Source organism: Bufo gargarizans, chromosome 5, assembly GCF_014858855.1.
Source record: "Bufo gargarizans isolate SCDJY-AF-19 chromosome 5, ASM1485885v1, whole genome shotgun sequence".
Taxonomy (NCBI): Eukaryota; Metazoa; Chordata; class Amphibia; order Anura; family Bufonidae; genus Bufo; species Bufo gargarizans.
Window position 1 is genome coordinate 149940611 of NC_058084.1, and position 15903 is coordinate 149956513.

A 15903-nucleotide genomic window follows, 5' to 3' on the forward strand; every position below is an offset into this window, starting at 1 on the left:
CTGCAGAGCATTCAGTCCCAGTGCCCCCGGTCCTTGCAGACCGCCCAATCCCAGTGCCCCCAGTCCTTGCAGACCGCTCAGTCTCAGTGCACCCAGTCCCTAGCTGCAGAGCATTCAGTCCCAGTGCCCCCAGTCCTTGCAGACCACTCAGTCTCAGTGCACCCAGTCCTTGCAGACCGCCCAATCCCAGTGCCCCCAGTCCTTGCAGACCGCTCAGTCCCAGTGCCCCCAGTCCCTGCGGCTCCTGGTGATGCTACGCTGTGGATGTCTGCAGCAGGTGCCCAGAGGCTCGCACCCCCCATCATCGCTCCTCCCACACAAGTCTGGTCACGTGGGCACGAAGGCATCAGAGGTCCTGGCGTCCACTAGGAAATAGCAGCTCCGGTGCGTGTGAGCTCTAGCGGACGGAGAAGATGCAAGATGGCACGCTGGGAATGTGACGGGGTCGCCGGCTCAGTGTCGCCTGTCGCTGTGGGAATCCCCGGCTGGACGCTGCAGAGCTAATCGCCCGCTCGTCGTCATTAGTGGTGTCATTGCCGGGACTGCGCGCTCTCCTTCGCCCTGCGATCCGCTCCTATTAGCCGATATCTGCAATCGATCAGTTGCTATTGATCGCCGGGGCAGTGTACGTGTAGGTGGCCGGAGCCATGGGGCTATGTTACAGCCTCCGGCCTCGGTTCTTCGGTGATGCCAGCGGCTCCATCTCCAATGCAGCCACCAGCTCGGAGACAGAGCAGCCCCCTGAGCTGTCAGCCCCTCTCCGCGCCGGGGACCTGCGGCATGGAGATCAGCCGCGCAGGGGCGAGCAGTGCAAGCCCGGGGGCAGAGGGGACAGTCCGGACGGGCTGCTGCTCCTACTACAGAACGGCGGGGACAGCAAGCAGCAGCAGCACAAGCCCATCAAAGTGCAGCAGCCTCAGCAGCAGCATCCCCTGCAGAAGGGATGGGACAAACTCCGGCTGGAGGAGAAGGAGGCAGAGAAGGAGGCCAAGAAAGTCAGCAAGAACATAGACCGGGTCCTGAAGGAGCAGAAGAGGGAGTACAAGCAGACGCACCGGCTGCTGCTGCTGGGTAAGACACATGGGCATCCTCTTCATCTGCCCTTGAATACCATGCAGTGCCCTGTGCCTGTCATGTAATGGGGCTGACACTATGTATAGACTGCAGTGTGTGAATGTGTCCCTATGGATGGAAGTAGTGACTATATAGGTATGGTGGTTGCTTGGAATTCATGTGATGATGATGGTGAAGATACCCTACCCAAGCAGCCGTGGAGGGGGTGGAACATGGGCAGCCGCAGGAGGATTGGAGATAAAAAAAAGGTGGATGGGACTTAACCATCAAAGCCCTGGTTGCTTGTGTTTCCATCTTCTGCCATTACTCCACACTAAATCTGATTTAGCAGAGCTGAACACCCTGCCCTATCTTCCGAGGGTCATACTGCTGTATCGCCATCGGTCTGCATGCAGTAATCCCCCCCCCCCTTTTGCAGGTGACATGTTCAGCTCTGCTACATCTTGCCATTTCGTTGTCAGTTCCCTCTGTCTCACCTCCAGGGAACGGGAAGGCGAGTGTGTAATTGATAAATCTGTAGTAATGTGATCCTCGGGGATGTGCCGGCGTGCTTTGCCACTTTGCTTTCACAGTTCAGGCGTCTAATCTCTCTGGTGTGCTGCTAATAGAGGCCTGTGACGCCTCACCTGTACATGGTTTTGTGCCTCCTGTACACTGGATACGGCTTTTACCTTTCACCATAGGCAGCTCTGACACTTTGTCACCACTTCTTTGCCTTTTTTTTTTGTGTAAATATGGACAGTCTAAAAATGGCATAAAATCTCATTTGTTTATGCCGTCTTCCCACCGGCACTATGGCTTCCATCAGGTGCTGGATTCTTTTTATGTAGCGTTTAATGGGGCTCATAGTGGTCTGCCATATTGAAGAACTGCATTGACTGCTGTAATCAAAAGCGATGGTAACGAAAAACGAAGATATGAATATAACCGTGTGCTACATAGAATAGGAGGTTTCCCGCAAAGGACATTTATCCTCACTGTAGGGGGCCCAACGATCGTACATTTGTAACCCGTCCTGTTAATAGCAAAATTGCACTGGACTATGCTGTCAGTAGGTGTTGAACGCCTGATCGCGGTTTCCATCTGCCCCTTAGGCTTTGAATTGAGGGGTACCTCGCATAGTTGACCACTTCTCATTTTAAGGCTACTTTCACACCCGCGTTTTGGCTTTCCGTTTGAGAGATCCGTCATGGGCTCTCACAAGCGGTCCAAAACGGATTTTGCCCTAATGCATTCTGAATGGAAAAGGATCCGCTCAGAATACATCAGTTTGCCTCCGATCAGTCTCCATTCCGCTCTGGAGGCCTGAAGCGCTTTGCTGTCCGCTTGACGTAACTGAGCCAAACGGATCCGTCCTGGCACACAATGTAAGTCAATGGGGACGGATCCGTTTTCACTGACACAATAGAAAACGGATCCGTCCCCCATTGACTTTCAATGGAGTTCATGACGGATCCGTCTTGGCTATGTTACAGATAATACAAACGGATCCGTTCATGACGGATGCATGCGGTTATATTATTGTAACATATCCGTTTTTACAGATCCATGACGGATCCGCCCAAAATGCGAGTGCGAAAGTAACCTTAGTCGCTAGCCCTGGACTAATGCCGGGGACCATATCTCCTCTCACTAGATGGATTGCAGGCAGGTCATTAGATCCATCGGCTGAGATGTAGAGGGTGTGTATAATGTGTATTGCTTGGGTAGGTATAAAAATTATTGAGGGAGGGCATATACTCCTGACATGTCTGTTTTAGTAACTACTTGCATTCCCTAGTAAATAACAATTCTGCTTCATCTATTTTTATGACTTTATGTTGTGCCATTCCTTTATTATTTCTGCTAGAAGTTATACATGAATTATAAGCAGTTTCTAGTAAAGGTCCAGATGGGTGTTACCAGTTTGGGATGTGTCCCTGCACAGACTAATACTATCCAATTAGTGCTTGCCTTGCACCACATTTACGCCTCACTAGACAAGGGGAGTGGCTTAGGCCTCATGCACACGACAGTGAAAAAAACCGGACACACTGTCAGTTTTTCATGGCCATTTTGCATCAGTGTGTGCATCCATTTTCTGGCCGTGTCTGTCTTTAATGTCCGTTTTGCATCCATTGTGCTTCAGTTTTTCATGTCCGTTAAAAACGGCCATAAAAAATGGATGAATTTGATTGGCAGTTATTTCTAGACCCCCCCCTTCTGAGAACACCTACAGGATTGTAGGCCCCCAGCTAAAATAATGTCCCCCATAGTGTAGGATTTTTTTATTTTTATATTTTGCTGCCCCCAGCTTTAATAATGCCCCCATGTAGGCCCCCAGCTAAATAAATGTCCCCCATGGTTTATATAATGCCCCCATAGTGTCCCGCAGCCAAAAAAACAAAAAACAAACCCTCATCTTATCCACTTGCTCGCGCTGCAGCAGTCTCTTCTCTCTTCACAGAACGGGACCTGCCGAAGGTGCGCGATGACGTCACTACGCGCTCCCACGTGGTTACGTCACCACGCAGATCGCAGGTCCTGCTCAATAAAGAGAGAAGAGACTGCCGCACCGCGAGCAAGTGGATGAGGTGAGTTTAAAAAATAAATTTAACCCCTAAATGGCCTGTGTACACGTTTTTAACGGCCGGGTGCACTCCTGTCAATTGGCCGTTAAAAACGGCCCTATTGATTTCAATGGGGTCCGTCCGGCTGTGAAACGGCCAAAAATAGGACGTATCCGATTTTTTGGGACGGGCGCTATTCACTGGCCGTTAAAAGGACGGCCATGTGAATTGCCCCATAGACTTTCACTGGTGCTACAAAATGGCTGTGTGATGGCCGTTACTTAGACGACTGTCACATGGCCACTTTTCACTGTCGTGTGCATGAGACCTTAGGCTGGTTTCACACGGGCGGGAGGTGAACGCATTGCACCCGCACTGAATCCGGACCCATTCACTTCTATGGGGCTGTGCACATGAGCAGTGATTTTCACGCATCACTTGTGGGTTGCGTGAAAATCGCAGCATGTTCCATATTGTGCGTTTTTCACGCAACGCAGGCCCCATAGAAATGAATGAGGCTGCAGCGATTTTTCACGCACGGTTGCTAGGAGACTAATAGGATGGAGACCTGATCATTATTATTTTCCCTTATAACATGGTTATAAGGGAAAATAATAGCATTCTTAATACAGAATGCATAGTACAATAGGGCTGAAGGGGTTAAAAAATAACTTAACTCGCCTTAATCCACTTGTTTGCGCAGCCGGCATCTCTTCTGTCTTCTACTTTGAGGAATAGGACCTTTGATGGCGTCACTGCGCTCATCACATGGTCCATTACATGATCTTTTACTGTGGCGATGGATCATGTGACGGACCACGTGATGAGCGTAGTGACGTCACCACAGTTCCTTTTCCTACTGCACAGCAAAGATGAAGACAGAAGAGATGCCGGCTGCGCGAACAAGTGGATTAAAGGGATTCTGTCATCAGATTTGTGCCCTATAAGCTAAACATATGGCCATGTCGGTGCTAATAACATGAATCCTAAACTGCCCTTATTAAACCTGCTTGTGGCTCTATAAGCCCAAAAAACAGGTTTTTATAAGCTGTCACTCACCTACCTAAGGTGCCCAAGGGGTTTTACGTTAATCCAGGGTTGCCGCCCGGACCCTTCGCCGTCTGGTGCCCAGCGCCGCCTCCTCAATCCACCCGTCCCTCTGCCAGATCCGGCGCCTGCGCACTAGGCTCAGCCTGTTGTGCCGCGGACCCCTGGCAGCGGCTTCGTTGAGCGAAGTGCGCATGTGTCGGCCTGATGCGCATGCGCACTTCGCTCAACGAAGCCGTTGCAACTAAAATCAATTGTCTCCTTTCCATAATAGTTATTGTGATATAGGGGATGTATGGGTTATGTTTGAGGGGGTGAGGCTAGAAGTTACATTATTGGGGGGGGGGGGGGGGTTATTATTTTTTGTCTATATGTTTTTATTTGTGGTCCCCATAAGGTCATATAAGATGAGGGAGGAGCAAACTTCTGTTTTCAAGTTCAGAGTACAAGGTTCGGGTTATCTAAGAATTCTGTTATGGATTCCACTCCAACGGACCATAAGTTATGGTCTGTGGTACCGAAATCCATAACAGAATTCTTAAATAACCTGAACCCGAACTTTGTATGCCGAACTTAAAAACAGAAGTTTGCTCAACGCTATACAGGATCTTTCAGGGGGCATTTAAATTATTATTATTTTTTTGCTGATTTCTTCAGTTACTGGGACTTCCATATTAGCCCCAGCTACAAGGGGAATACAGCCCCGGGGATCACTAGTTCCACAGCATCTTTAGGCCTCTTTCACAAGGGCGTCAGTTTTTTTGCCCGGATAAGAGGCGGGTGCGTTGCGGGAAAATGCGCGATTTTTCCGCGCGAGTGCAAAACATTGTCATGCGTTGCACTCGCGTGAGAAAAATCGTGCATGTTTGGTACCCGAACTTCTTCACAGAAGTTCGGGCTTGGGATTGATGTTCTGAAGATTGTATTATTTTCCCTTATAACATGGTTATAAGGGAAAATAATAGCATTCTGAATAGAGAATGCATAGTAAAACAGCGCTGGAGGGGTTAAAAAAAATTAAAAATAATTTAACTCACCTTAGTCCACTTGATCGCGAAGCCCGGCATCTCCTTGTGTCTCCTCTGCTGAACAGGACCTGGGGTGAGCTGCTGCATTAAATAGAGGTTAAGGACCTTTGATGACGTCACTCCGGTCATCACATGGTACGTCACATGATCTTTTACCATGGTGATTCACCATGGTAAAAGACCATGTGATGACCGGAGTGACGTCATCGAAGGTCCTTAACCTCTATTTAATGCAGCAGCTCACCCCAGGTCCTGTTCAGCAGAGGAGACACAAGGAGATGGCGGCTTTGCGATCAAGTGGACTAAGGTGAGTTAAAAAAAAAATTTAACCCCTCTAGTGCTGTTTTACTATGCATTCTCTATTCAGAATGCTATTATTTTCCCTCATAACCATGTTATAAGGGAAAATAATAATGATCGGGTCTCCATCCCGATCGTCTCCTAGCAACCGTGCGTGAAAATCGCACCGCATCCGTACTTGCTTACGGATGCTATGCGATTTTCACGCTTCCCATTCACTTCTATGGGGCCTGCGTCGCGTGAAAATCGGACAATATATAGAGCATGCTGCGATTTTCACTCAACGCACAAGTGATGCGTGAAAATCACCGCTCATGTGCACAGCCCCATAGAAATGAATGGGTCAGGATTCACCGCGGGTGCAATACGTTCACCGCACGCATCGCACCCGCACGGAAAACTCGCCCGTGTGAAAGGGGCCTTAGACTGCCTAAGTGTACGCTGTGTGAGTATAAGGCTCCATTCACACCTCCGCAATTCTGTTCCGCATTTTGCGGAACGGAATTGCGGACCCATTCATTTCTATGGGACCACACTATGTGCTGCCCTGATCCGGAAATGTGGATCCGCAATTCCGTTCCCGGAAAAAATAGAACATAATAGAGCATTTTCTATTTTAGTGCCAGCGATGTGTGGTCCGCAAAATGCGGAACGCACATTGCCGGTGTCCGTGTTTTGTGGATCCGCAAAACACATACGGAATGGACGTGAATGGACCCTTAGGGTAAGTAACTCTGCCCGTAGCAATGTATTGGTCATGAGATCTGGAACAAACGTTTTGCGTCAGTAAGGCCCCTTTCATACGAGCATTACGGATTCTCTAAGGGTCTGTTCACGAGAAAACTGATGGTTTTGCATGCAAATGCAGTCCGTTTTGTCTGTGATTGCATTTAGTGGTTAAACATTTTTTTTTCACGCAGATGCTATCAGTTTTGATACTTTTTTTCACAAGCGTGGAAAAAAACCCGGAAGAATTACAAACAACATCTTCCAGAAACCTTCAGTGAAAAACACTTTACATCCGGACTGCATCTGGATGCAATGCGTTTTTCACGGAAGCCCCATTCACTTATATGGAAATGCAGAATATAGAAAATGCTGCGAGATGATGAAATGCAGAGATGATGAAAAACAATGTTCACGTACACAGGCCCATGCAAATGAATGGGTCAGTGAATTGAACGCATTGCACCCATACGTAAAACTCGCTTGTTGTGTGAAAGGGGCCTAAGGCTCTGTTCTCTCTAGCACCATGGGTGGAGTGTTGTAGTAACAAGCTCGCTCCACCGTAAGGTTCAAGGTTCTGTGCAACACCCAAACAACTGATCAGTGGGGGTGCGAGGTGTTGGATCCCCCCCCCCCCCCCCACCAATCAGCAAGTGATGGCCTATCCTGAAGATAGGTAATCACTTAGTAAAGGCTGGACAATCCCTTTAAGACTTATGATGGTGTGAGGTGAGTCTTGCAGTGGATCTTGATAGATCCTATTGACTTATAATAGGTCTGTCAGTTTTTTTTATTTTTTATTTTTTTAAGAAAATACAAGCTGCCAGACTATTTTGACCATCTAAAAGCAATTCGAAACACTCAACACAGCTCCTAATGGTAATGTGACGTAAACTGTAAAAAAAAACAAAAAAACAATATTGCTGTGTTGAACAAGTCCTGTCAATGACTGTGTGTGCCGTCCCCTCAGTGAGGATGATTGAATCCTATGAGTGAATGGCCTCCCAGCTCAATGGAAGCTGCCAAAATCCCATGTAAAGAGGATATCCAGAATCTGGACAGTTTTTGAGAACACATATGGGCAGATTTAGTAAACCTGTAGATGGCGTAAACTTAGACTGTCTAGACCTGCACCAGATGTATCACATCCAGGCTCCGGCTGGATGATAAATCTGACAACAATAATGGTTGGCTCAGTTTAAGACAGAATCTTACTCCAGAATTGTGGTGCAAAATGGCACATATCAAGCCACAACTCTTTCTCAAGGAGCCACCCCCTTTGTGTTAAGCCACACTCCCTTGTTAAGCTAGACACAGTAAATTTTTCTAAACCTGTGTGTGCCAAATTTCTCCAAATTTTTCCACAATTTACACCAAAATCTAGTTTTTCTCACCTTGTTAAATGTGGGCCTTTGTGCATAAAAAGATTTAAAAATTGGAATACAGGTGGAGGGTGTCAATGACTGTCTTCTGGACAACTGTCAAGTCAGCAGTCTTCCCCGTGATTGTGTAGCCTGCTGAACCAGACTGAGGGACCATTTAAAGGCTTAGGAATCCTTTGCAGGTGTTTTGTGTTGATGAGCTGATTAGAGTGTAACACTATAAATTTACAATATTCTACTTTTCCGTGATAGTGACTTTTGGGCTATCGTTAACTGTTAAACCATAATCATCAGCATTAACAGAAATAAATGCTTGAAATAGATCACTCTGTATGTAATGAATCTATATAATATGAGTTTCACTTTTTGAATTGATTAACTGAAATTAATTAACTTCTCAATGATATTCTGATTTATTGAACTGCACCTGTAATTCCCACATGAATTCTACCTCTGTCGCCAGCCACCAGTAGTGATGCTTGGTTCATGGTGACAGACCTTCACTTTGTATCCTCTGGAGTCTGAACTAGGAAACACATTGGCCTGATGTAGACTGACTGGTGGGGGGAAACAGAAGAAGAATGTCCAGGTCCTGTGCGGTTGGTAACCTTTCAGTCAGAAGTAGTGCTGTGCAAGGAAAGAAAAAAAAATGAAAGGGCAGCTGCACTTAACTGAACACTGTGGAGCCTTTGGTCTTTGGAAGGGTGAGGGGCCGAGCAGTCAAACCCCATCAATTAGACAGAGAAGTATGAATTTGTAGAATTATGTATAATATATCAACCATAACTGTGGGATACTGAGCATTTCATTTTGGGTATGTCAGGTTTGCATTCTTGCTTATTAAAGAGGTTGTCTGGAGGCATGACTTTTTTTAGATTGGGGCAAAATGGGTTGAAAAAGAAGCATTACTCACCTCACCGATCCTCCACTGCTGCAATTCCAATGTGCAGCGAGCCCCGAAGGAGCTGGTGTAGAGGATGGGAGTGGTAGTGGCCCTGATGTAGTGTAGTTGTGTCATAGCGTCCCACTTCAGGCCGTCGCTCCCTGGGTTCCGTTGCAGTAAAAGTTGTAGCATTGAAGAATGAGGCCAGAGTTGACCGTAACAAAGTCCTTTTTACGAAGTGCATGGTAGAACTTGAAAATATACAGTAGCAGCAGGCTTTAGTGCAATTCCTCTCTGGTACCAGCAAGGATATTGAGGCAGGTTGGTTGGTGGCAATTCAGCACTTAGGTGATACTGGCCTAGTGGTTGTTTGGTCATGAGGGTGTCTTTAGCCGTATTCTCTCACTTCACAGTGGTTCTCAGCAACCACTTACTTTTAACTCATGAGTGACACACCGCTGACATCAGCATTTCTGTCACTAATTTATGCTGCCCTCAGTGAGGTCACCATAAAGTTGATGACAGGTTCCCTTTAAAGTAGTTGTCCTGTATTTTTTAAACAAGCTCAGATCAGTGTAAAACAATAAAATAAGGGACGCTCCCCTGACTGTTCACCTGCTGCACCTGTTTTGACGCAACAATGTCCCCCACTAGTCTCACCTTGCTTATCTGTCACAGACGTACTGAGACATACGGACGGGACGTCCCGGCGACAGTGAGTGGCGGGAGATCTGTGAGACTGACAACACGTGTTTTGATCTGACAGGTTTTCCTTGTGGATCAATAGGTGTCTGTTGTTTCTGGTAAAGGCCACACCCCTTGCCTCCAGGTGTTGCTTATGTGGTCATTTAGCCTTCCTTATTTATAGTTGCTTCTCCCACTATGCTGTACACTTTACAGCTTCTGTGCCTGTGGATAATTTGTGGTTGGATCTCGGCTGAGTTCCTGGTGCTTCCATAGCGTCTTTTGAAGTAAAGTCTTTCCTTTCCCTTTTGTATTTTGTTTGGATTCTGTGTGTTGCATTTCCCTATTGTTTGTATTAGGCCTGAAGGAGACTCCTGTTCGTCCTTCCTTTTAGGAGGATCAGGTAGTCTCGTCCCTGCCATTAGTACCAGGGTCATATAGGACTCTAGGTATTCCTGAGTATGAACTCGCCTACCTTTTGGGGTCTGTTCATACTGGTAATCAGTCAAGATTTTGGTTAGGGTTTTCACTAGGAGGTGTCCATTTTCCTTCCCATGTTCTCGGGCCTAATTCCCTGTTTCCCCCATCCCTTCTCTGCTCGGTGTGGTGTTTCCCTCCCACACAGAAGTGTGACATTATCCCTGCCATACACCCAGGCACTTTCAATGTGTCAAGAAGGTAGCAGGAGTGGATCTGGTAAGTGGAGGAGATGTAATGATGGTGATAAGGAAGTATGAGATTACTCACCCGACAAGAACATTGGGTTGGGAAAATAGTAAGCAAACAAAAGGGGTTAAGATTGTGGTTTATATTGGAATTATTATTTTATTTTATTTCAAATATGTACTTATGGAGTGGGTAGTAAAAGGAGATTATCGTAGGCAAATTTTACTGCTCATCTTCACCATGGAGCCCTGGCCTAAGGCTGACCCCCTCAGGCCATTCATTCTGAAAATAGACCTCTAGTAGTTTCTTCCACACCACGGGTAGAAGTTTATATTTCCTTAAGTAAATCTTTGTTCTTTTCAGCTCTTACAAGTCCACAGGTTGACTTAGGCTACTTTCACATTAGCGTTTTTTGTGGATCCGTCATGGATCCGTTACAATAATACAACCGCATTCATCCGTCATGAACGGATCTGATTGTGTTATGTCTTCTATGACGGATCCGTCTTGAACACCATTGAAAGTCAATGGGGGGCGGATCTGTTTTCTACTGTGTCAGAGACAACAGATCCGTCCCTATTGACTGACTTTGTGTGCCAGGACGGATCCATCTTGCTCCGCACCACATTGCGGACAGAAAAACGCTGCAGGCAGCATTTTGGTGTCCGCCTCCAGAGCTCAATGGTTACTGAACGGAGGCAAACTGATGCTTTCTGAACGGATCCTTATCAATTTAGAATGCTTTAGGGCAAAACTGATCCGTTTTGGACCGCTAGTGTGAAAGTAGCCTTACATGCTACCCTGAAATAATAAAAATAAATTATAATAGGGAAAAATTATTCACTCACTTTTTCACCAATTAAGTCATTATAGTATTAATTTAAGCTTGATCAAGGAAGCTCAAACTATCAATGGTTTATAGTCGGGGGGCACACTAAATTGCTCCTCTTAGCATTTTTGAGGAGTATTTCTAGCTAAGGAGGAGTATGAAATTCAGCATAATTGTTAAAATCATGCATAGGCATGCATATCCTTTAAAAGGTCATTATTTATGCAGGGAAACCATTAAAAAGAAATACTGTATTTTTTACCCTATAAGACGCAACCCCCCCCCCCCCCCCCCCCCAAAGTGGGGTAAAAATAGCAGAGCGTCTTATGGGGCGAATGCTGCGACCGTCCGGTGAATATGCTGAGAGCCAGGAGGGGCTGGGGCTGGCATCTGTTTCTGTAATGGCAGCAGGCCCCAGTTCAGTCACTGTATTCTACTACATTGGGCCCCGCTCTCTGTAGTATACGGTAATTGCATGATTTTCCTATTCTATGACGTAAAGTCATGATTTTATTAAAGACACGGAGGCGAGTATTGCATAACTCTTTCTTTACTCAAAACCACAGCAGCAAAGAATTTACATAAAAAATTAAGGACAACCCCCAGTAGAACCCCTCCCATTGGATAGTCCATAAATAGGCTCTCCTCATCCATATCATCCTCTTTCTTTGATGTGATCAGCCGAACCATACACGAACACTGGAACCAACTCCCCACATCACGGAACAAACTCCAAACCGGAACCACGAACCGGACTCTAGAACTCGAGCTCAACCGGAGCAGATGACAACCGAAAACGAAAAGGCATGGGAAGGACACCTCCAACCTAGAGTGCATTCAGGAACACCGGACCAGGAATCAACCTACGAGAAGAGAAAACAGGACAGTACGGGTAATACATAGGACTCGAAAACCATCAAAGTAGCTGAAAATAGGAAAGAACAAATTCAGCAAGCATAAATATTATCATATAATGCGGAAGCAACATATACAAATCAACATATATACACTCGAGTACCTAGAACTGGTCAATAAAAGGGAGGGAGAAGAAAAAAAGGGGGGGCAATACTCGCCTCCGTGTCTTTAATAAAATCATGACTTTACGTCATAGAATAGGAAAATCATGCAATTTTATAACAAGACACGGAGGCTTCGTATTGCAAGTTTAAAGTGACGAAATAACTGAAGAAAAAGCATGACGGGGAGGTCTGAAATAAAACTCCCTAAAAGTGGAGGCTCTAGACCAATCAGCTAACCGCAGCACATCCTCCAGGCGGGCCCCTGCGACAGTCATGGAGGTAGCGGAAGCTCCCCTAACCGAATGCGCCGTGAATACCGAAGTATCCACACCGGCCAAGGACAGAACCCACTTCACCCAACGGGATAAGGTGACAGCAGCAACCGGAAGAAACGGCCTGCGGAAGGAAATGAACAATTGAAAAGCCGAAGCGGAACGCAGAGAGGACGTACGTTCCAAATATTCTTTCAAACATTCCACCGGGCAAAGAGCCGGATTATCTGGGAATGCTGGATAGGACACCGACCGGATACCAGTCTTCGTGCGGCGAGAGATGTTAAAGGACACACCATCTGGGGTAAAAGATAGTGCATCAAAATCCAAGGCTCGAACATCTGAAACCCTCTTGCAGGATACCAGACACAGCAAGGTGACCAGCTTAGCAGAAAGCTGGCGCAGAGACAAGTCCGAATTGCGAGGCCAACCAGAGAAAAACTGCAGAACCAAAAGCACGTCCCAAGTGCTAGTAAAACGGGGTCTCGGAGGACGAGACAAACGTGACCCCTTGAGAAGTCGACACACCAGGGGATGCTGGCCCGCTGGACAGCCCGCAAAACCCAAGTGACGAGAAGAGATGGCTGACCTAAAAAGGTTTATAGACCGATAAGCCTTGCCCTCATCAACAGAGAGGACAAGAAATCGAGCAGGTCGTTCACAGGAGCCGAAAGGGGATCCAAACCCCGTCCCACGCACCAGTCAGCCCAACGTCGCCAGGCTGAAAGGTATGCTCTCCTGGTGCCGGGGGCCCATGCGCTCTCCAAGAGGACACGAGTCGTACACGATACGCCTGCGACATCCCAGCGTTCCCCGAGATTCTGCACGCCAATAGGCGGAGCGAACCGTCTGATACCAGCGGATGACGCTGGCCCATTGGTCCGCCGAGGAGGTCCGGAAAAGTTGGAAGGAGACGGGGATCGTCCATAAGGAGTTCCAGAAGATGAGGGAACCATGATTGGGCTTGCCAAAACGGAACCACCAGAACCAACTCTGCCACCTGTAGGCGAACTTGAGACAGCACCCGAGGTATGAGTGAAAAAGGAGGAAAAGCATAGGCCAGCTGACCCGACCAATCCTGAAGTAGGGCGTCCACAGCCTCCGACAGAGGGTCCGGCCTCCAACTGTAAAAGCGTGGAAGCTGGGCGTTCCAACGGGAGGCGAAGAGATCCATAGAGAGGGAACCCCAGATCGATGCGATGGAAGAGAAAACCGCCGGATCTAATTTCCAATCGCTGAAGTCCGAAGAGTGACGAGAACTCCAATCTGCGAATGTGTTGCGGAGGCCCGGAAGATATTCCGCAACCACCGTGAAACCCCTGTCCAAGCAGAAGGACCAAAACTCCTTCGCTAAGTGGGAGAGGACCGAAGAGTGAGTGCCGCCCATGGCATTGACATACCGCACGGCTGCCACATTGTCCATCCGGAGCTTGATACACGCCGATATCCTGTGGCTGGTGAAGCTGCGGATGGCGAAGGATCCTGCCAGTAATTCCAGGGCGTTTATGTGGAGATGAGATTCGCCGTCTGACCAGGGTCCTCCGGTGGAAATCCCGTCGCAGTAAGCGCCCCAACCGAGGAGGCTGGCATCCGACTCCACGATCAGGTCCGGTTGGGGTCCCACGATGGCCTTGCCATTCCAAGCGTCGAGGTTGGCGATCCACCACAATATCTCGTCTCTCGTCTCGAGATCCAGATCCACCTCGTCCGCGTAGGACGCTCCCGCTTGAAGGTGTGCGATCTTCAACCGTTGCAACGCCCGATAATGAAGAGGTGCAGGAAAAATCGCTTGTATGGAGGAAGAGAGGAGACCGATGATGCGTGCCAGGTGACGCAAAGAAATCCGAGGGAGCCTCAGGACCTGACGCAACTCTTTGCGGATGGCTTTGATCTTGGAGCCCGGAAGGTACAGGGTCTGATCTATGGAGTTCACCACAAACCCCAGGAATTCCATCGATCTCGAAGGTTGAAGACATGACTTCTCGGCGTTGATGACAAACCCGAGCCCGGTAAGAAGGCACAACGCCGACCGCAGGTGGAGAAGAAGCTCCGACGGAGAGCGAGCCATGACGAGGATATCGTCCAGATAGATCACCAGACGAATACCCTGGCAGCGAAGCCACGCTACTACGGGCCTCAACAACTTGGTAAAACACCAAGGGGCAGATGAGAGGCCAAACGGCAGGCACGTGAATTGCCAAAGATGGCCGTGCCAACGAAACTGGAGGAGGCGTCGGGACTGGGGAGCTACAGGCACCGTCAGGTAGGCATCCTTCAGGTCCAACTTTACCATCCAGTCCCCCGGGAGCAGAAGGTCTCGCAGTAAATGGATACCCTCCATCTTGAAATGACGGTATCGAACGAACCTGTTTAGGTTCCTCAAATTTATCACTGGTCGGAACTGGCCTCCTTTCTTTTCCACCAGGAATATGTTGCTGACCACTCCAAGTGAGAGTGGGGGGGCCCTCTCTATTGCCTCCTTGACCAAAAGGGACCGAAGTTCCAGGTTCATACAGGCCCGGGCAGGCCCTGACAGCACTAAGGGCGGGGCCTCCGGCAGGGATAGACGGGCGTCCGTCAGATCTATCTGAAAGCCTTGAACCGTGGCCAGCACCCACGGATCGGAGGTGACTCGATTCCAAGCAGGTAAAAAATGTCGGAGTCTGCCCCCTATGCAAAGGTTGGAAGAAGACAGTGGATTTATGAGACTTACCAAGGGGACGCCTAGATCCCGAGTTGCCTCTGAATCCCCTGGAGCGAAAAGGTGTGCCTCTGGACGGGAAGAAAGAGGACTGTTGTCTCTGGTCCTGGAACGAGGAGTGTTGATGAAAGGGACCTCGACCGTTTCCACGGGTCTGGAATTGGGCACGGCCGGACAGACGGCCCCTGAAGCTGCCGGCCCTAGAAGAGACACGCCCTCGGAACACTTTGCGCATCGATGACTGGGCTTTGTCCAGCGCAGTAAAGGCTCCTACGAATTTGCCTAAATCCTTTATAAAACCGTCCCCAAAAAGGAGACCCTGGGCCTCTTTACCCATCTCAGTCAGCGCCATGTTTGACAGCTTGGGTTCTATTTTCATGAGGAGCGCCTTCCTCCGTTCGATAGAGAGGGAGGAATTGACATTCCCCACTAGGCAAATAGCGCGCTGGGCCCAGCCGCTGAGCTCCTCCGGGTCAATGGACGTGCCCTCCGTCCTGGCTGACTCAGCCAATTCAAAAATTTTTGTAAGAGGCCCCAGACTGTCTAACAGCTTGTCTTGACAAGCCCGTAGTGCGGAATCTAGGCCCTTGCGGGGGTTAAACCCCGTCTTAGATAAGAATTGCACCATCTTGGGGTCTACATTAGGCGTTTCACATACCTTATTTGGTATCAAGGGGCGGGGACATTCCGCCTTCAATTTGTTCCGGGTCTCTTTAGACAGTGGCTTCCTGACCCTATCCTCT

General features: G+C 48.3%; 1 protein-coding gene across 1 annotated transcript in view; it reads left to right on the forward strand.

Annotated features, from left to right (window-relative positions):
- Nucleotides 1–351: 351 nt before the first annotated feature.
- Nucleotides 352–15903, forward strand: part of GNAL (G protein subunit alpha L) — a 308716-nt gene continuing 293164 nt past the window's right edge. The window contains exon 1 of the mRNA XM_044293648.1: nucleotides 352–1071. Coding sequence (XP_044149583.1) covers nucleotides 648–1071 — 424 coding nt within the window. The 5' untranslated portion in view covers nucleotides 352–647. The remainder of the gene's footprint in view (nucleotides 1072–15903) is intronic.